General features: G+C 45.5%; 1 protein-coding gene across 1 annotated transcript in view; it reads left to right on the top strand.

The window, feature by feature from the left end:
• LOC124556731 (transmembrane protein 183-like) overlaps positions 1-20,605 on the top strand; it is a 153,644-nt gene that overhangs the window by 123,552 nt on the left and 9,487 nt on the right. Inside the window, exon 6 of the mRNA XM_047130730.1 lies at positions 3,026-3,166. Coding sequence (XP_046986686.1) covers positions 3,026-3,166 — 141 coding nt within the window. The remainder of the gene's footprint in view (positions 1-3,025; positions 3,167-20,605) is intronic.

The raw sequence follows: 20,605 nt of genomic DNA, 5'->3' as shown, positions 1-20,605 counted from the left end.
ATACCATTTATTCCTCTAGTCTGTTGTTACATACCAATCACTTCAGCCTGTATTTCATTTCTGATTTTATTCCATTGCTCATTTATGATATGAGTACAGTTTTGCAGGATTCCTGTCACTCTATTTTGCAAATTAATATGTAGGTACTTCTTCGAGTTAAGTTCTGAGATATTATGCTTGCTTTGTCTTTGTCCTTTATTTTTGTGCATTTGAAATTCTCACTCTAATTTTTGCTATGGGCAGGCAATGATCAGATTGCACATTAGCACCTCTGAAACTATTGCAGTCTAGCACATCAGAGTCATGCCAGGTATCAATTAATATATGATCAGTTTGATTCCTGTATTGTTGTCTGGTCACACCCATGTCATTTTATGTATATTTTTTTGGTTCCAGCATGCTAAAAACTGTCACGTTAAGTGATACAGCAAAATTTATGATGTGGAGTCAGCTGTTATTACTCTCTTTATAGAGGCTGTATTTACCAATGGTGGGGTAGAAGACCCGCTCCTGCCCTGTCTTAGCAATTATATTTCCTGTCACCATCTTTGTACCTCCCCCCCCCCCCCCCCTTCACTACTTGCTCAATTTCTTCATTGACAGTCTCCCTTTATGCTGTTTTCTCCTCAGTAGGGGCATGCACATTTAGGAGACCGCAGTTAATGAATTTCACCTTCATTTTCATATAACATAACCTTGGACTTACTGCTTTAAATCCAATCACTAGTTGTTCTGTACTTTGACTCTGGGTTGGGTACCCAGTCTTCCACAGGGTTGCTCAGGTTCCCAGAGTTCACCAACTGCAGGTGAGAGACAAAATTGAGTAAGACAGACTATGTGGCCTCGACTTGCTTAAAGTCATATTTTATGCATCACTACCCCCATTTGAACTCTCTCACCAACATGTCCCAATTTTAATTTTGATCAAAACAAGCAGCCTTGGTTTTCATCATACACTGAAGAGCCAAAAAAACTGGTACACCTTCCTAATATTGTGTAGGACCCGCGTGAACACGCAGAAGCGCTGCAACATGATATGGCATGGACGAGACTAATATCTGAAATAGTGCTGGAGGAATTGACACCTTGAATCTTGCGGGGCTGTCCATAAATCCATGAGAGTACGAGGGTGTGGAGATCTCTTCTGAACAGCACATTGCAAGGCATCACAGATATGCTCAGTGTTCATGTCTTGGAAGTTCATTGGCCAGCAGATGTGTTCAAACCTAGGAGAGTGTTCCTGGAGCCACTCTGTAACAATTCTAGATGTGTGGGGTGTTACACTGTCCTGCTAGAATTGCCTAAGTCCACCAGAGTACACAATGTATATGAATGGATTCAGTGATCAGACATGATGCTTATGTACGTGTCATCTGTCAGAGGCATATCTAGACGTATCAGGGGTCCCATGTCACTCTGTAATTGCACATGCCCCACAACATTACAGAATTGCACATGCCCCACAACATCACAGGGCAACCATCAGCTTGAACAGTCCCCAGCTGACATGCAGGGTCCATGGATTCATGAGTTTGTCTCCATACCCGTATACGTCCATCTGCTCAATACAATTTTAAATGAGACTTGTTTGACCAGGCAACATGTTTCCAGTCATCAAGACTCCAATGTTGGTGTTGATGGGCCCAAGTGAGGTGAACGAAAGGCTTTGTGTCATGCAGTTACAAAGGGTACACGAGTGGGCTTTCGGCTCCGAAAGCCCATATCTATGATCTTTCGTTGGATGGTTCTCACACTGACACTTGTTGGTGTCCCAGCATAAAAATCTGCAGCAGTTTGAAAAAGGGTTGCACTTCCATCATGTTGAACAATTCTCTTCAGTCATCATTGTGCCACGGTGATATCAGAGATTTGGTGTTTTACCAGATTCCTGATATTCATGGTACACTCATGAAATGGTCGTATGGGAAAATCCCCACTTAATCGCTACCTCGGAGATGCTTTGTCCCATCGCTCGTGCATCGACTATAACACTGCGTTCAAACTTGCTTAAATCTTGATAACCTGCCATTGTAGTAGCAGTAATCGATCTAAAAACTGCGTCAGACATTTGGTGTCTTATATAGGCGTTGCAGATTGCAGTGTCTTGTTTACATCTCACTGTATTTGAATACGCATACCTATACCAGTTTCATTGGCACTTCAGTGTATTTTGGTGACCCTTCACATTGGGTGGCATTAGTACCGGCTAAGATGGTAACCATTTCGTGTCTCCTTGCTGAAGTTGCAGTGGACAATGTACTTCACTTTTTTAGGTGTGTTGCAGGTCCTCTACCAGTCAATTATATACCGGGTGGACAGAAAGTGTCTGAAAAGCTTGTAAAGGTGTAGCAAAGTAGGCTGTTCTGAGAAATAATGAAGAAAAAAATTTGATATATTGCACTGTTTCCGAGTTCATCAACTTCAATGCTAATCAGTCAGGTTAATGCATGTGCAAATTCAAGCAGCCTGCCAGAAATAATCGTTGTCAATTGTTCTCATAGCGTAGAGGGTAGTGCACAAGATTGCTCAGCCTTTGGCTCAGGTTTGATGCTTACTACCGTCCTATGCTCATGTTTTGTATTGCTTTCATTTGGTCTTAGGAAATGAAGTGAAGAACACATTTGATGACTATCTGTTTGGTGGGCCACTTGAATTTGTGCACCCAGTGGCCTGGTTGGCTGACTTCAATGCTAATTAACTTGGAAACAGTGCATCTTATTAGATTTTTCCTTAATAATTATTTCTCAATGTAACCTACCCTTCAACTCTTTCATAAGCTTTTCAGGCTGTTTCTGACCACTCTGTATGTGCACAGTTCCACCCCAGTCCAGTCACTAAGCTAAATGCTGTATCTGTGCCTTCAAGAACCATATGCGGAATGAGATGAGCCAGAATTGACATTATCTATCAGACAAGACCCAATCAACAGCCATAGTAGTATAATTCAATTATTTGTTCTTATATTTATTGAAATTCTCTGCCATAAAGTTCCATTGTTCAAAAAATTGTTTCTTTTATTTTACAGATTAACTTGGGATCAGGCTACTGGACATACTACTTAAAATTACAAGATATTAATCATACAAGCAAACCAATATCCTCGAACCTTGTTGAAGTGCTGGATGATATCATGATCAATAGAGAAGAAGGCTGTGTGACAATGATGGTAAAAATATAGCAAAGTACTGATACGAATTATGTTGGGCACAAATAATGAAAGCGCGCGCGCGCACACACACACACACACACACACACACACACACACACACACACGCACACAAATTGTTTGTCAATACGAGATAAGTGAACTTCAATGTGCTGTCATGTAATTAAAATGTACTGACGTAGGGCATGTATATGCTTTATAATGAAGATTTTACACTGTCCAGTCACACTAATGTGACCACCTGTCAAAAGCTTGAATAACGACTTTTTGCAGTGCAGATTGCTGCAAGGCGTGTAGGAAGAGTGTCAGTGAGGTTCTGGAAAATACCAACAGGGTTATGGACCCATGTTGAGTCCAGTACTGTAACCAGCTGCACTGAGTTTCTCAGTTGAGGATCCACGGTGCGAATAGCCCGATCGAGGTGGTCCCACAGATTCTCAATTGTATTTAAATCAAGGGAGTTCGGTGGCCTGGGCAGTACGTAAACTCATCCTGGTGCTCTTCAAACCATGCATGTAAAGTGCGAGCTGTGTGACACGATGCATTGTCCTGCGGGTAGATACCGTGATGCCGAGGAAAAACAAACTACATATTGTGGTGGACATAGTCCAAGAGGATAGATGAATACTTGTGTTGATCCGTTGTGTCTTCCAGAATGACGAGATCAGCCAGGGAACATCACGAAAACAAGCCCCAGAGCATAATGCTCCCTTCTATGGCCTGGACCCTTCCTACGATTGCACATAAGATTTCATCCTTTATATGAACAGCAGTGAGCATAGGTTCTTGAACTAGGTGCTTGCTGCACAGGCCTGTATGCAGTAATTGTCATTGAGGAGACACTGTTGGTAGCCCCTTGGTTCATGTGGGCAGTCGGTTGCTCAACAGTTGCATGTCTACTCACCTGTACCCATCTTCACAGCCGCCATTTACCCCTGTCATCTATGAACTATGGGGCATCACAGTTGCCTCAGTACTGGTTTTGGGTAGCACCAGTTTGCCATGCACAGTATACTTTAACCACAGCAGCACATGAACAGTTTACAAACTTACCCATTTCGGAAAGGCTTCCACCTTTGGCCCAAAAGCCAATGACCGTGCCATTTTGGATGTCGCATAAATCGCTCCGTTTCCACATTATGACAACAACTACATTGTTTTTCATGTCAGCCTGACACGATTTATATACTGTCCACTGCTAGTGCTGCCATCTAAGAGTGGTTATTGCACACTGATGTTAAAATTAGGTGGTGGTCACATAAACTGTGGATGAAGGTGCTTATACTAATCAAGCTGTAGCAAACCAATAGAAACTGCTTAAAAAACGTTTTGCACTACAGGCATATCTGCAAATGTGTGGGTGTAGATTTGAGGGAGCAGGGAATGAGACTAAGCTTTATTGGGGGGGGGGGGGGGGACACTTCACAGGGGATTTAAAAATAAAACTAAAATAGTCGGTTCAAAAGAGCAAATTTTTGCAAATCTCTGAAACCAAAATCTGCTCCTGGGTAACATTCATACTATGATACTCTACCCCATGCGTTGCAACATGCTTGGATCGTCAGCTTGCTACCCACAAGGTGATTGAGATGTTTTAGGGGAGTCCTACCCTTTTCTACAGTTGCAACTTTGTGGTCTGCCAACATTTGAATATGGTTCCTGCAGTAATACACTGCAAGTTTCAGCTGGTTGTAAGCATGCTCTACAGGGTTCGTATCGGCAGATACTGCAGACCACTCAGTTCGGTTGATTCCTACCTCCAGGTGAGAGGTATTTGTGAGGTAGGCGCAGTGTGCTCATGCATTATCGTCTTGAAGGATTAACCCAGAGATGTTGAGAGTAGGGTGGCAGATCCTTTCCCAGTGTTGTACAGTGCTCAAATTTCCCTCAGTAACAGTGAGAGGCATTTGGCATCCCTGAATGGTGTCTGCCCAAAATGTGACTGACCTGTCTCCCTACTGAACCTGCAGGACTGCATACCTGATATCAACACTGATAGATGGCAACTTCCACATGCTTCTAAAATAGGCAGACTTGTTGATTTGAATCACATGAAGGTGGTTACATACTGTCTGGATGAATAGTCTTCCAGTTGGCTCCAGTGGGGTACCTATGAGTTATAGTTTTTAGGTTGCAATCATCTGCTGGTGGTGTGGACTGTGAACAACTGTGACTTAAAGATGAAATAACTATAGCTGAGAATGAAACCAAATCAAAGATGAAGAGCTACTCACAGACTTCTAGTGTAGTTCTTATCACACACTACTATCCTGGCTGGAAACTTAACAGGCATCTGCACTGGGACTGCAGTTCCCTTATGTTGTGCGCTGAAATGAAGTACATCCTAATAGCTTTTCTCCCCGCCCCTTCCATAACAGCTTTTTGTTGCCTGCAGCCTCTTTGTAAAACATTTTACGTCAGCTTTTATTTATTTATTGCTAGACGGTTCCTATCTTCAGGATCATACCACTGTGAAATATGTCCTAAGCAACCTTCTACCATTGCCTATTGCTATGTTAGTGAAGCTGTCATCAGCCTTAAGTTTAATTGGTTTTGAACACGACAACTCTTAAATAGGTAGGATCCTATTGAAAGTAATATGTCTTTGCCTTCCTCTGACCTTAGAACTGACTTGCCCAGCCTTTTATATGGTCACCTACAGTAAAACATGGACAGCAGCGTATTTTATTTAACAAACGTTGCCAAATAAGTGACAGATGAAAATCCCAGTATTTATCGGTTATCAAATCCCAACCTTTGAACTGAAGTATGGCTATGAATTACTGGACCCCCATGCCACAAGTACTGGTATATTCTTATCTTTCTTGTGCCTTTGTATCACATTAGTGTAGGGTTGACAGGGTTATTAACAGATTTGGGATTGTTAGTTTAAGGGGTACCTGGATGCCCTTCCTGTCACCACTTCATTACCTCTAGGGAGGGAGTACATGTACCCCAACTGTCTGCGTGTAGTGTTGTTCATGTGAGTGGGCAAAAGTTTAAAATGCTTGAAAATCTTGTGACTGAGGCAGAACATGGGTAGCAACCAGATATTGGCCTTAAGGGATGTGGGAAATGGCCTAAAAACCACATCCAGGCTGGCTGGCCGGCCCATGGATCCTCATTTTTAACCAGCCAGGCAAATTCAGTCCAGGGCCAGGCACACCTCCCTGTCCCAGAAGCAGTGCTTTAATGCACTACTATGTGGGTATGTGAGTACTGGTATATTTCCTACTTAATAAAAGGGAGAGCCACTTGTGAGACAACCTGTGTTGTATACCTATTACCAAACAACCACTGTTGCGCTGATGATCCCTGAACCCCTAGTAAAATGCAGATGAAGGCACTAAGTTCATGAAGATAAGCCACAGTACTATGTTACAGAGTTCACATACCAAAGCCCAGAAGAGGTGTCCTTGACGGCAGTTTTGATGGGGAACTAGCTGTGCAACATATGCTTGGTTCCTCACACATGAATTCTCTTCAGTTGTGGTACATCTCCATTCCACATTCCAGACACATTCATTTTTCGTCATCCTTGTCATTTATTTATTCTTTATCATTCTTGTGACACATGATTATGTTCTCTTTTTCATAACTTTCATTTCTTTGATTTTTTCTTATAATGCATTGTTTGCAACTTATTTCCTTTCTTGTCATTGCCCCCCGTCTTCTCAACATGTCTGCCAGCTTTCTCCGTGCATTATCTCTGACTTATCAGGTTTTCAATCTGACACATTTAACTTAATAGGTTTTGATATGCTTCCATCATGTGGAGCTATCTTGAAGTTGTACTTCTAGCATGGCCTCACCTGACAGATGGGTGACAATAGCTGGCACCCAGCGTTGGCAGCCCTTGGAAAAAACCAGTGCCCAGACCTCAGTCTGTCTGGAGTATCAGTACCAGCGCGGCCACCAAGAAGAGGGGTGTGGTCTGGTCAGTTGAATTGTGGAGAGTTGCAAATGGTGTGACCTACCATACAGTTTATTGCTGAGTAGTTCCATCTTGGGGGATGGAACCGTAGGAGGCTTGGAAAAGCATTAGTGCTTTGTCCAGAGCACGGTGCTGGTACAGCTTTGCCAGTTTGGACTTGAAGGTGTGGACAGATCTCTCCGTCAGCCCATTTGATGCTGGATGGAAAGGCACTGTATGCACAAAGCCGATGTTATTGTGAGAACAGGCAGTGACAGATTCAAAGGATGTGAACTGGGGCCCGTTATTTGTCACTATTGTTTCCAGGAGCCATTCAATAGAAAAAATACGAGCCAGTGCTTGAATCATATTAGCAGAGGACATCGACGGCATGCATACACATATGGGAACCCGCTGCCAGCATCAATACGAATTAATGAGGAATATCCCAAAAAAGGGCCGGCAAAATTTAAAGGTAGGTGAGGCCAAGGTGGTGATGCATCTGGCCAGGGGAAATATCACTGAACTGGTGCTGTCTGTTTACTCTTAACAGGCATTGGAAGCTGCAACCACGTTGGCAATTTCAGTGTCAATGTCAGCCCGATGCCAGTGTACATGTTACCTAGCAAGTCTTTCGGTCTGTTGTTGAGGAATGACAATATTCATTCCCTGAGGGCATATGAGATTACTACACGAGTGTGACCATTGTCCCCCCGTAGTAATGACATCTGTAAGAGTGGATAAGTCATTGCAACAGTACTAGAAGACTTGTACTTTGTTTGCGATCTGCTGGCCAATTGTGATCCACCAGATGGTGTACTTCTCAGGTGACCAGATCTTCAGAGAATTGGCGGGCAATATCTGCCACATCTAAGGGGAAGGTGGGCACTGCTTCTTTTTCTTTGGTATCTGTGTGGAAGCAGACCTCTGGTGCCAAATTGAGTTCGTGGTCTTGTCCCATCGGTAGTTGGGAAAGGATGTTGGCATTTTCATGTTGAGCTGTTGAATGAGACTTGATGATGTCGTAGGAGTATCCAGACAAAAAGATGCCCACAGGCTGGAGACAATGCACTGTCCTGGTTGGAATATTTGTGTCAGCCAGAAAAATGACAAAAGATGTTAATGATCAGTCAGGCAAAAAGAATAGCTTTCTTCAAATCATTATCTACGACTGATAAATATTTGGAAAAAAATTTTTTTTTGTGCTAACAGCTGTAAAGTTTTATTTATTCTCTACTGATTTTGGTACTGGCTACCATCTTCACAGGAGATCATAATGTGCATCAGTTGGTCATAAATACAGCTTTGCCAAATATGGCAGCATCATGTATGACATCATGAAAATTCAACAAATCAATTATTGTGATGATCGATCACATGGTATACTTAACATTGAAATGTCAAAACTGAGAATGTTTGAGGCCCTAATGTTAGTAAAGGATGTGTGGTGTGAAGGCTGCCTAATAATGGACCCAAGCCTTAAACTGGTCTTAGACTTCTATAGTGATTTGCTGTAACTTGAATTGTTTGCCTGGAAGGGAGAGGGGGGGGGGGCAGGTTGTAAGCTTCCCCGTCAGAGATGGTCATTGAAGAACCTGTATCAATTTGAAAAACCAATGGAACAGCATTGACATCCGCTGTTAGTGTTCTGAGTCTGTTGGAAATGGGGGCACAACATGGACGTCTAGAGAGTAGGCATTGGGCACCTCATCTAAACCATAATCTGGTGGGACCTGTATGAGTGCAATCCACATTCATCTTGGGGAATGGCTGACAGACCTCTGTGTTGTGTCCCATTTTGCTGCAGGTCAAGCATTTGCTTCCATGGTAGCAGTGTTGACGTTATGAAATGATTGCTGCAAGAGGGCAGCCGTTGTAGATGTTGCGCACCTGTAGGGGTTTTGCCCCTGATGGGTGACTCGGGTTGGTGAGAATCGAGACTGGGGCTGGGGCAGTGATTCGGGCAGGTGGCAAACCCCTGGGAGGGGTCCTGCTATGCTGCTGAGGACCTAAGAGACTGAAAGTCCTAATAATGGCCAAATATGTATCCAACATGGGATCCTTAAGTCTGAGGAAGTCATTGTGGAGTCCTTCATCTGACGAGTGGTCGAGGATGATGTCTGAGATTGAAGATGTGATGTATGACTGTGAACACATTGGAACCTACAGTCTCAGGAGACACTGTTCTGGCTATCCACTCTGTATAAGATTGTCCACTGAATTTATAAGAGCTGAAAAACTTGGGACAAGCAGCTGTGACATGCACTTGAGAAAGAAGTATTCTAGGAGACAAGACTTCAATTGTTCATATGGGAGGGTGTGGGGTGTGACCTCTGGGTTGAGCTGCTGCAGTGAGTAGTACACTTCAGGGACTGCGCAAGCCTAAGAGAATGATTGCTTCTGTGGACCGGAAAATGTTGTTCCATCCTGGCCACATATTTTGCGCATGGCTCAACCTTTTCGTCAAATGTCTGGAATGGTGATGCTGCCATCCAGAGTCCTTCACCAGAGAAATTTGTGTGTGATAGGTACTTGGAGAAGTCAAGAGGCATCGTGCTGACGTCATCTTCTCTACTGTCACTTGCATGGCTCCTTGCATATTCTGGAGCAGCAGTAGTACATGGGCAGTAACGTCCGATGGTTTAGACATGTTGGAATGGAAAGTAAATATCAGCCAACTCTTTTGTTGGAAGTCACATGAAAGAAAACAGTGTCTACCTGTGGTATAGCAAAAGCATGAAAAACTGGGTTGACTAATGAACACCTCATTGCCAGTTATGTCTGTGGCATTGGAGGTGCAGTGAGAACACAGCCCAAGTAAACACTGTACAACAAGTTTATTAAAGAACACACAATCAAAAGGTTCTTTCTTGGGGGCAAGCTTTTACAAGAACCATTCGTGGTGAAGTTTGGTTATCCCTTATGATTGGCGCAAGTTCTTAATTGGGCAGACAGCCACAATAAATGAGAAAGTTAAAGTATGAGCTCACTTTAGAGTTAAAACACAGGATTATGACAATGGTCAATACAAGTCCACTGTGGTAACTGGTGTAGAGGCCACTTCCTGGCGATGTCTGAGGTAGTCACTGGTAGCTCAATGTTGCAGATGCTGTAACGCAGTGAGTGGCATACACCGTGAAACCACAGGAGCCACACTAGCAGACAACAGCCAGAATATGTCACACACTCACTGGGTGTTAGAGGTTCTGGGTATTTCCTTAGAGAGACTTCTGATTGGTGGACCACTACTGTGGTCAGTGTCTGGTGTAGAGGATTCGAAGATACAAACTGTTCAGCACCGGCCTAAACACTCTGGCAGCAGCAGGATACAGCTCGATATATTTGTGGCCTCATGATCCCATGGTAGCAAGCAGGTCATTGGGGCCACTCGTGGTACTCGTTCTGATGCCTGTTGATCCGGCAGGCCCATGAGGTCTACTGGCTGTTGTCTGCTTCTGTGGCTTCAATGTGTAGGTCACATGTGTGATGCTGGTGTGAGAGGGGTTGCAGGTAGAGAGGATGAACATCCCAAGCACAGCACTAATGCACCTTCTCTCAAATATGATTATAAGACATCACATTAAATGCTAATTAACATTTCCACTAAGTGTAGTTCTGGTGATTTGTACAGTTGCCTTTAGTGTGTCTGCACCATACTCTAACCTTATTAGACTATCACACAGACTCCCATATGGAGGCCTTAGTAAAGGCATCCCTGATGTAGAGAACCCAGTTAGTCAAAAATGTGTTACCAGATATGAATGAATGCAGTCCTGATTCAGCTTTACAAAGAATGCTCCACAGCATTGGCGGCCATTATTGAGAATCTCTTGCCCAGTGCAAAGTCTCAAGCTCAGGTGACTCATGTATATGATAAGGTTAAAAGAACAGACCTGCAAAATGACAGACTAATATCCTTAACATCAGAATGCTGCAGAATTCATGAACTTGTTCTTAGAACAAATAGAATTAATTTCCTTGATACAGAAAAGCATCTGTTTACAAGTCTTCACAGTTTCAGAAAGAATCACTCGTGTGAAACTCGGCTTGCCCTTTCCTCGTGTGATATCCTGTGAACCATGGGTGTAGGGAAACAGGCAGACTCCATACTCAGAGTTCCGGAAACTGTTTCACATAGTGCCCCACTGCAGACTGTTAATGGAGATAAGAGTATGTGGAATAGGTTCCTATGGGTACTTACGACCTTAGCAGTTTTGCACCCTAAAGCGCACACACACACAGAGAGAGAGAGAGAGAGAGAGAGAGAGAGAGAGAGAGAGAGAGAGAGAGCGAGTGAGTGTGCAGGGTGGAGAAAAATTGTCACAAAATTTTAACCCTGGATAGCTGATGCCAGTAGGAACCAAAATTACTAATGTTGTGTAGGTCAACACTGCACCATTTTGAAACTACGGAAACTTGACGCCGCATGCTCAGATTGGCTGTGGGAGTGTCCTGTTGCCATTCATCAGTTGACGGGCAGTGCTATGGTTGTCTGTTAACGTCCCTCACTCCGTCACTGCCCCAACGTGATACACACGTGTCGAATAGGTTTGTCTCCACCTCACTTCAGAGGCATTCACACGTAAGCTTTGCTTCAGTGCACACATGCACGTCACCTACAATTTAGTCATAAGTGAGCATGGTGACCCAGTATTCGTTTGAAGAACAGTGAGATACAGTTTTTGCTTATGGACTAGCAGACAGTAATGCACATGAAGCTCGACAGTTTCATGAGGAATGGTACCCAGCAAGACACCACCCACACCCACAAACGTTTACAGCAATTCACCGGCGGCTTAGTGAAACAGGCTCCTTAGCAGGATATTGTGGTGATGCTGGAAGATCTTGGACACGATGGGATGCTGCATTTGTAGAGACTGTTCTTGAGCGCTCTGGGGAAGCACATACGACAAGTAGTCGAGCTGTTGGACACGACATGGGGGTCACTCATTGGGCAGTCTGGGAGGTTTTGAGGGATGACGTCAGCATCCATTCAGTTTCCACCCTTTCCAAGACCTAAATCCTGTGGCGGACTGAACACAGGCTATGGTTTTGCTGGTGGTTTCTGTGACGTTTTGCATAAGATCCTGACTTCCCCGCCATTGTGTTGTTTACTGACGAGTGCACCTTCCATGGGATGGCCTTTACAACACTCGAAACGTTCATTACTGGGCAAGGGAAAATACTCACATCACTTATGTCCATAGTCCATTGACACCAGGAACAATTTTCACCTAACATTTGGGCAGGCATTATGGGTGACCATCTGATTGGCCTGGTCCGTCTACCTGTTCGACTTACCATGGCAAATTACCTTCACTTTTTGCAAGAAACTCTACCCGGCCTGCTGGAAGATTTTCCCCTGGACATATGGCTACGTGTGTGGTTGCACCATGATGGGGCACCTGTACATAACAGTTGTGCTGTGTGCGGATATTTAAATGAACTCTTTGACAGCCGGGTAATTGGCAGAGGTGCTTGTAGGACATGGCCCCTGCCATCATCAGACCTCACACTACCAGACTTTTTCCTGTGGGAATTCTTCAAGGTTCTAGTTCACCCACCTGGACGCGAACCACCTAGAAACAAAGAGAAATTAATGGAGCGCAGTCAACATCCATTTCTTGTCAACAATCTCAGCTTATTTCCAAGAATAAGCAGCTTTCACTCAGTTAATACTTGGGAGAAATCCAACCTGCATTTGAATTAGACTTCCTTAACTCTTGTGCAGAAAGATGTGCAGTATTCTGCTGCATCCATTTTCAATAACCTACCACAAGTATTCAAAAATCTTACCAGTAATCCACAGGCGTTCAAATTGAAACTGATGAGTTTTCTGTTGAGGAGTTCCTTGAAAAATTAAGTCGATTTGTATGTTACATTGTTGATTTGACTATTTTGGGTTCATAAACATTTTATTTTTACCTGTTATCACTTTTATGTTCCCCCCTGCAGATCCAGGGGTAAGAATAGGCCTGAGGTATTCCTGTCTGTCATAAGAGGCGACTAAAAGGAGTTTCACATGTTTTGACCTTTATGTGATGGTCCCCTGTAGGGATTGACCTTCATTTTTCAAAATTTTCCTGAAGAGCGAGCCAATTAGGGAAGGGCACCTTACATGGTGCATTGTGCCCATCGTGCATTGAGAGCTTTAGCCCACTTTCTCGTCGTCGCATTGCAGTCCCGCCCATTCTCCATCTCTTGGGCGAGGACACCTTCCTGGATGCGTTTTCCACCATGCACTATGGAGTCACTTTCTGTGCCGACGATGACCATGGACTTCTTTGTACCTCATATTCAGTACGGTAGCCAGTCTGTTGGGGTGGGACCACCATGTATCCTGTCGGTTGTAGCCCCCTGACAACACAGGGATTGCTCTGCTGATTCCTGCACCGCCAATTTCCCACGTATGCCAAGGAGTAGATGCCCATCGCCCTGGGGCGTTGGGACCCCTGGCAATAGGAATCCTGCTAGGTGGCCTTTGCTGCAGCTGGGTGGTGCCCATGGGGAGGTCCCCTGGTCGGAGTGGGTAACATCAGGGTAGATGAAACGCCATGAAGCGTAGTACGTCATCTCTTGCTGGTGGTCTGCTGCCAACAGTCTCTAAGCGGGCAAAGTCTAACTTTAATGCTAAGAAATATGACCCCAAGTCGTTCCCCTACCTGGCCACACCATGGGAGGAATGCCAGGCTAAGGATGACAGTGGAGCTTATTTGCCCTGATATGTCGTATGTGGGAGAGTTGATGGGGAATCTTTCATGTCCATGAAGGCTCAGTTTTTTGTGGAGCATTTGGAGGACAAGTTTGGGGAGGTGGAGGGCTTGTCCAAAATATGCTCTGCGTCAGTTTTGATAAAAACAGCGTCTTCTGCCCAGTCACGGGCATTACTCGCTTGTGGCAAGTTGGGGGATGTTTCTGTTACCATCATGCCGCATAAGAGCTTAAATACGGTCCAGGGTATTATATTCCACAGGGACGTTCTTTTGCAGTCTGGCAATGAGCTGCCAATTTAGAGCGGAGAGGTGTTCATTTCATCCAGTGCATCCATTGGGGTCTGAGGGATAATCAGGTTGCCACCAGTGCCTTCATCTTGGCCTTTGAGGGTGACACATCGCCCGTAAAGGTCAAGGTGATGGTCTACCACTGTGACGTCAAGCCATACATCCCTCCCCCGATGGTGCTTAAGTACTGGAAGTTCAGCCATATGTCTGCCTGCTGTACTTCCAGCCCCAGCTGTCAAGATTGTGGACATCCATCACATCCCAATACTCCATGTGCCCTGCCTCCCATTTGTGTCAACTGCGGAGAGCATCATTCACCTTGATCGCCAGATTGCAGGATTTTACAAAAAGAGAGGAAAATTGAGGAATATAAGACCCTGGACCAACTGACCTACACTGAGGCTAAGAGGAAACTTGAGCACCTACATCCTGTGGCTAAGACCTCATACGCTGCCACTACAAGAACAGTTCACGCCCCATCAGTTCCTCGAATTCCTGTCACCTGTCAGAACCAAGAGACTACACCTGCCCCCTTGATGGTGGGGGGCACTTTCCTCCCTGTTGCTCCCGCACCACCTACTTTGGGAGCAACCCCCCCCCCCCCCCCCCCAACCATCAGGGATTTCAGTCCCCACTTCTAAGCCAGGGAAGCGTAAGGCTTCTTTGGCTCCTATAGCAAGGAAGGGGTCCCTTCGGTCACTCCGTTCACAGGTTTCTGCTAGTGGAAAAGATGACACCCGCCAGCAGCTGAAGAGCCCAAAAGCAGCTGGTCATAGGGCTTCACGCACATCCTTAGTCCTGGAGACTGGTTCAGTGAAGTCCTCCCAGCCAGGGAAACCCAAGGAACAGTGCAAGAAATAGAAAAACAAGACCCCTATGAACAAGGTGCTAGGGGTGGCACCCACACCAGCACTACCTACAAACTCTGCATCTGAGGATGGGATGGAGATTCTGGCGTCTGCTGAGGACCTGGATCTCGCCGGACCCTCAGACACAATGGATATAGACTGCTCAGGCAAAACGTCAGTGGCAGCAGGTGACCCTGAGGCGTAAACTGCCTCATTGAATGTTCCATGCCTTCCCAGTCTCACGATGATATCATCCAGTGGAATTGTGGTGGTTTTTTCCACCGCCTGGCTGAGCTACGGAAACTGTTTAGCTATACACCTGCTATCTGCATTGCCCTCAAGGAAACCTGGTTACCGGCAATGCGGACCCCTGCCCACTGTGGCTATAAGGGATATTGCAGGAACCGTAGCAGCTATAATCGAATGCTGGGTGGAGTTTGTGTTTGTCCTAAACTCAGTTTCTAGTGAACCTGTGCCCTTTCAAACCCCCTCTTGAATCTGTGGCTGTCCAGATACAGACAACACAGGAAATAACTGTCTGTAATGTATATCTTCCTCCAGATGGTGCAGTACCCCTGAATGTAATAGCTGCACTGATTGATCAACTCCCTAAACCTTTCCTACTTTTGGGAGATTTTAACGCGCATAACCCCGTGTGAGGTGACACTGTGCTTACTGGCCGAGGCAAAGATATCAAAATTTTACTGTATCAGTTCGACCTCTGCCTCTTAAATACTGGGGCCACACATTTCAGTGTGGCTCGAGGTAGTTACTCGGCCATTGATTTATCAGTTTGTAGCACAGGACTTATCCCATCTGTCCACTGGGGAGCACATGGTAGTGACCACTTCCCCATCACCTTGTCACTGCCCCAGCGTCAGGCCCACGAGCACCTGCCCAGATGGGCTGTAAACAAGGCAGACTGGGAAACTTGCACCTCTGCCCACATGGTAACATCGATGTGATGGTTGAGCAGGTGACTACCACAATCGTTTCTGCAGCAGAAAATGTGATTCCTCACTCTTTAGGGTGTCCCCAGCGAAAGACAGTCCCTTGATGGTCGCCGGAAGTTACTGAGGCAATTACAGAGCATTGGCGAGCTCTACAGTGACATAAGTGACACCCTTCCCTAGAGCATGCTCTCTGCCTGTGTACGCCAGCTTATAAAATGATGGAAACAGGAGTGTTTGGATAGGTACGTGTCGACCATTGGGTGCCGTACATCACCTTCCCAAGTCTGGACACAGATCAGACGTCTTTTTGCGGACCAGACCCCAACAGGTGTCCCTCGCGTTACCGTGAATGGTGTGCTGTGTACAGATGCAAATGCGATTGCTGAGCAATTTGCTGAGCTCTATGCTTGAGCCTCTGCGTTGGAGAACTACCCCCAGCCTTCCGCACCCACAAACAGCGTATGGAAAGGAAAGTCCTCTCTGTCACTACACGCCACAGTGAACCCATAACACCCCATTTACAGAGTGGGAGCTCCTCAGCGCACTTGCACGTTGCCCCTACACAGCCCCTGGGCCAGATCGGATCCACAGTCAGATGATTAAACATCTCTCGTGTGACTACAAGCTCCATATCCTAGTCATCTTCAGCCTGGTCTGGTGTGATGGGGTCTTTCCATCGCAATGGTGGGAGAGCACCATCGTTCCAGTGCTCAAACCCAGCAAGAACCCACTTGATATGGATAGCTATTGGCCCATCAGTCTCACCAACGTTATTTGTAAGCTGCTGGAATGTATGGTATGTTGGTGGTTGGATTGGGTCCTAGAGTCGCATGGCCTACTAGCTCCATGTCAGGGCGGCTTCTGCCAGGGGCTCTCTACCACTGATAATCTTGTGTGCCATGAGTCTGCCATCCAATTAGCCTTTTCCAGATGCCAACACATGGTTGCTGTCTTTTTTTATTTATGAAAAGTGTATGACATGACCTTGCGACATCATGTCCTTGCCACATTATACGAGTGGGGTCTCAGAGGCCTGCTCCCGATTTTTATCCAAAGTTTCCTGTCGCTTCATACTTCCCGTGTCCCAAGTTGGTGCCTCCCATAGTCCCCCCCCCCCCCCCCCCCCCCATATCTAGGAGAATGGGGTCCCATAGGGCTCTGTATTGAGTGTATCACCATTTTTAGTGGCCATTAATGGTCTAGCAGCAGCTGTAGGGCTGTCCGTCTCACCCTCTCTGTATGCAGATGACTTCTTCATTTTGTACTGCTCCACCAGCACTGGTGTTGCTGAGTAGCACCTACAGGGAGCCATTCACAAGGCACAGTCATGGGCTCTCGCGCACGGCTTCCAGTTTTCGGCCACTAAGTCGTGGATCATGCACTTGTGTTGACATTGTACCATTCATATGGAACTGGAACTTAACCTTCATGACGATCCACTCACTGTAGTGGAGACATATCGTTTCTTAGGATTGGTTTTCGAAGCCCGATTGACTTTGCTACCTCACCTTTGTCAGCTTAACTGGAAGTGCTGGCAGCACCTCAGTACCCTCCGCTGCCTGAGCAACATCAATTGCGGTGCAGATCGCTCTACTCCGCTGCAGATCTACAAAGCCCTTGTTCAATCCCACCTTGACTATGGGAGTGTGGTTTATGGTTCGGTGGCACCCTCAGCGTTGTGTGTACTTGGCCCAATGCACCACTGTGGCATTCGCCTAGTGACGGGAGCTTTTAGAATGAGTCCGGTGACCAGTTTCCTGGTGGAGGCCGGAGTTCCTGCATTGCAGATCCGATGTGCACAGCTCTTTGCCAGTTATGTTGCACAGATTCATAGTTCTCCAGAGCATCTGAATTATCATCTCCTTTTTCCACCCGGGGCAGTTCATCTCCCGCATCAGCAGCCCAGGTCAGGGCTAACGATTATGGTTCGCCTGCGATCCCTTCTGTCTAAACTGGAGTGCTTCCCTTTACCAACTACCACCCAGGACCGTCTGCATACACCTCCATGGTGCACACCTAGGCCGCAGATTTGTCTGGACCTTTCGCATGACCCTAAGGACTCAGTTATTCGTGCCGCTCTCCGCTGTCACTTCCTCTAGATTCTTGACGTGTTCTGGGGGTCTGAAGTGGTTTACACCTATTGACTTCGCCTACATCCACAGATACCATTTTGAACAGCATTCCTTGCCTGATGCCTGCAGTGTATTCACTGCAGAGCTGGTAGCCATCTCTCGTGCACTTCAATATATCGGTTCGTGCCCTGGGGAATCATTTCTCCTGTGTACTGACTCCTTGAGCAGCCTACAGGCTCTCGACCAGTGCCACTCTCGCCATCCTTTGGTAGTGTCCATCCAGGAATCCATCCTTGCCCTGGTATGGTCTCATCATTCAGTGGTGTTTGTGTGGACTCCAGGACACGTTGGCATCCCAGGCAACAAACTTGCCGACAGGCTGGCCAAATAGGCTACACGGAAACCACTTCTGGAGATGGGCATCTGTGAACCTGACCTACATTCTGACTCATGCCGTAGGGTTTTTCGGCTTTTGGAGACGGAATGGCATAACAGTACACACAACAAACTGCGTGTCATTAAGGAGACTACGAATGTGTGGAAGTCTTCCATGCGGGCCTCTCACAGAGAATCAGTTGTCCTCTGCTGGCTCCACATTGGCCATGCTTGGGTGACCCACAGTTACCTCCTGCACTGTGAAGACCAGCCTGAGTGTCGGTGTGGTGCCCGATTGACAGTGGCCCATATTCTGGTCCACTGTCCCTCTTTGACTGCCCAGCGACAAAATCTTGTGTTACCAGTCTCTTTGCCACTAATTTTATCTGACAACACCTCGTCGGTTAGTTTTACGTTTTATTTGTGAGGGTGGGTTTTATCATTTGATCTAAGTTTTAGTGCATGTTGTTTGTCCCTCTGTGTCCTCCACCCTAGTGCTTCTAGGGTGGAGGTTTTAAAGTGTTGCAGAGCGGCTAGCTTCTCCTTTTTTATTCTCATGGCCATCCAGCCATGGTAATGTGCTCTTTTGTTTTAATCTCTTCATCCTGTTTCTTGCGTTTCTGTGGTTTTCTTGTCCCTTGTTATCCATTTACATTTTTATTGCCCTTCATTGTTCATGTTATTTTTCCTTTCATTCCGTTTTGAGTTGTTGGTCTCGTTTGTTTCATCCTCACACTTGTGGCACTGTTTTATTCAGAACAAGGGACTGATGACCTCATAGTTTGGTCCCTTCCCCCCAACTTTTACATTGTAACTTCATGTACTGAAACGTTCCATGATCTTGGAGATTTGCTTCTCAATTTCGTCCTATGGAACTTGACGTGTAAATAAATAAATGCCAAGAATCTCTGAAAGAGTTTGTCAAAACACCATTCAACGTTACCAAGCCTGTATTGCGTCAGAGGGTTGCCAGTTCAAGCACCTGCTTTAAATAAACTATGCCCTAACTACAAAAAAGGCTCTTTTCAGGACTGACACAATTTGTAAAAGACTTTCTGTACGTGAACTAACAGCTGTTGACAGGTATGAGGTTTGTCTTATCATGAAACTTCAGTGGATGTGTCAGGACCCTTTCAGATTTGCCCCCAGAGTGGAAGGCTTGCATGCTACCATGGAGCATGCGGGCCGCCTTGAGTACACCGCAGCATTCGCAGTCATGCGTTGTCCAGAGCATCTGGCAACAGGGCAATCCCGCGGCCGATCGGAGCACGTGGCATCAAGTTTGCGTAGTTTAAAAATTGTGTGTTGTCGATCTACACAATCACAACATTAGTATTTTTGGTTCCTACTGGCATCAGCTATCCAGGGTTAAAATTCACAATTTTTCTCCACCGTGTGTGCGTGTGCGTGTTTTTCAGTACTGTGATAGGACCACTATTATTCTCTATATGCATAAATGATATGACGTACATGGTGAGCAGCAATTTGCAGCTGGTGTGCTGATGATGCTGTGGTGTATGGGACGATATCATTGTGTTGTGACTGTAGGAGGCTACTGGATGACTTAGATAAAATTTCCAGTTGGTGTGATGAATGGCTGCTAGCTATAAATGTAGAATAATATAAGCTAATGCAGATGAGTTAGAAAAACAATTCTGTAATGACTGAATATGGTATTAGTGCTGTGTTGCTTGACATAGTCATGTCAATTAAAGGTCTCAGCACAATGCTGCAAAGCAATGTGAAATGGAACAAGCACATACGATTATTAGTGTGGGGAGGCAAATGGTTGACTTCTGTTTATTGGGAGCGTTTTATGAAAGTCTAGCTCATCTACAAAGGAGTTCGCATATAGAACACTTGTGTGACTCATTCTTGAGTATGGCTTGAGTGTTTGAGATCCCCACCAGGTTGTGTTACAGAAAGACATCGAAGCAACTTGGAGGCAGGCTGATAGATTTGTTACTGGTAGGTGTGATCAACATGCAAGTGTTAGATGCTTCAGAAACTATAATGGGAATCCCAGAGGGAAGGTGGCATTCTTTTCAAGGAACAGTATTGAGAAAATTAAGAGACCCAGCATTTTAAAATGATTGTAGCAAGTTTCCACTGCCGCCAATGTATATTTTTATGCAAGAACCACAAAGATAATACTAGAGAAGTTAGGACTTGTATGGAGGCACATACAGTTGTTTTCCCCTAGCTGTATTTGCATGTGGAACAGAAAACAGAATGACTAGTAGTGGTACAATGTATCCTCAAACATGCACCATACAG

Source organism: Schistocerca americana, chromosome X, assembly GCF_021461395.2.
Source record: "Schistocerca americana isolate TAMUIC-IGC-003095 chromosome X, iqSchAmer2.1, whole genome shotgun sequence".
In the NCBI taxonomy this organism is placed as follows: domain Eukaryota; kingdom Metazoa; phylum Arthropoda; class Insecta; order Orthoptera; family Acrididae; genus Schistocerca; species Schistocerca americana.
Note: the sequence above shows the minus strand (reverse complement) of the source record. Positions and strands in the feature narration are given on the sequence as shown.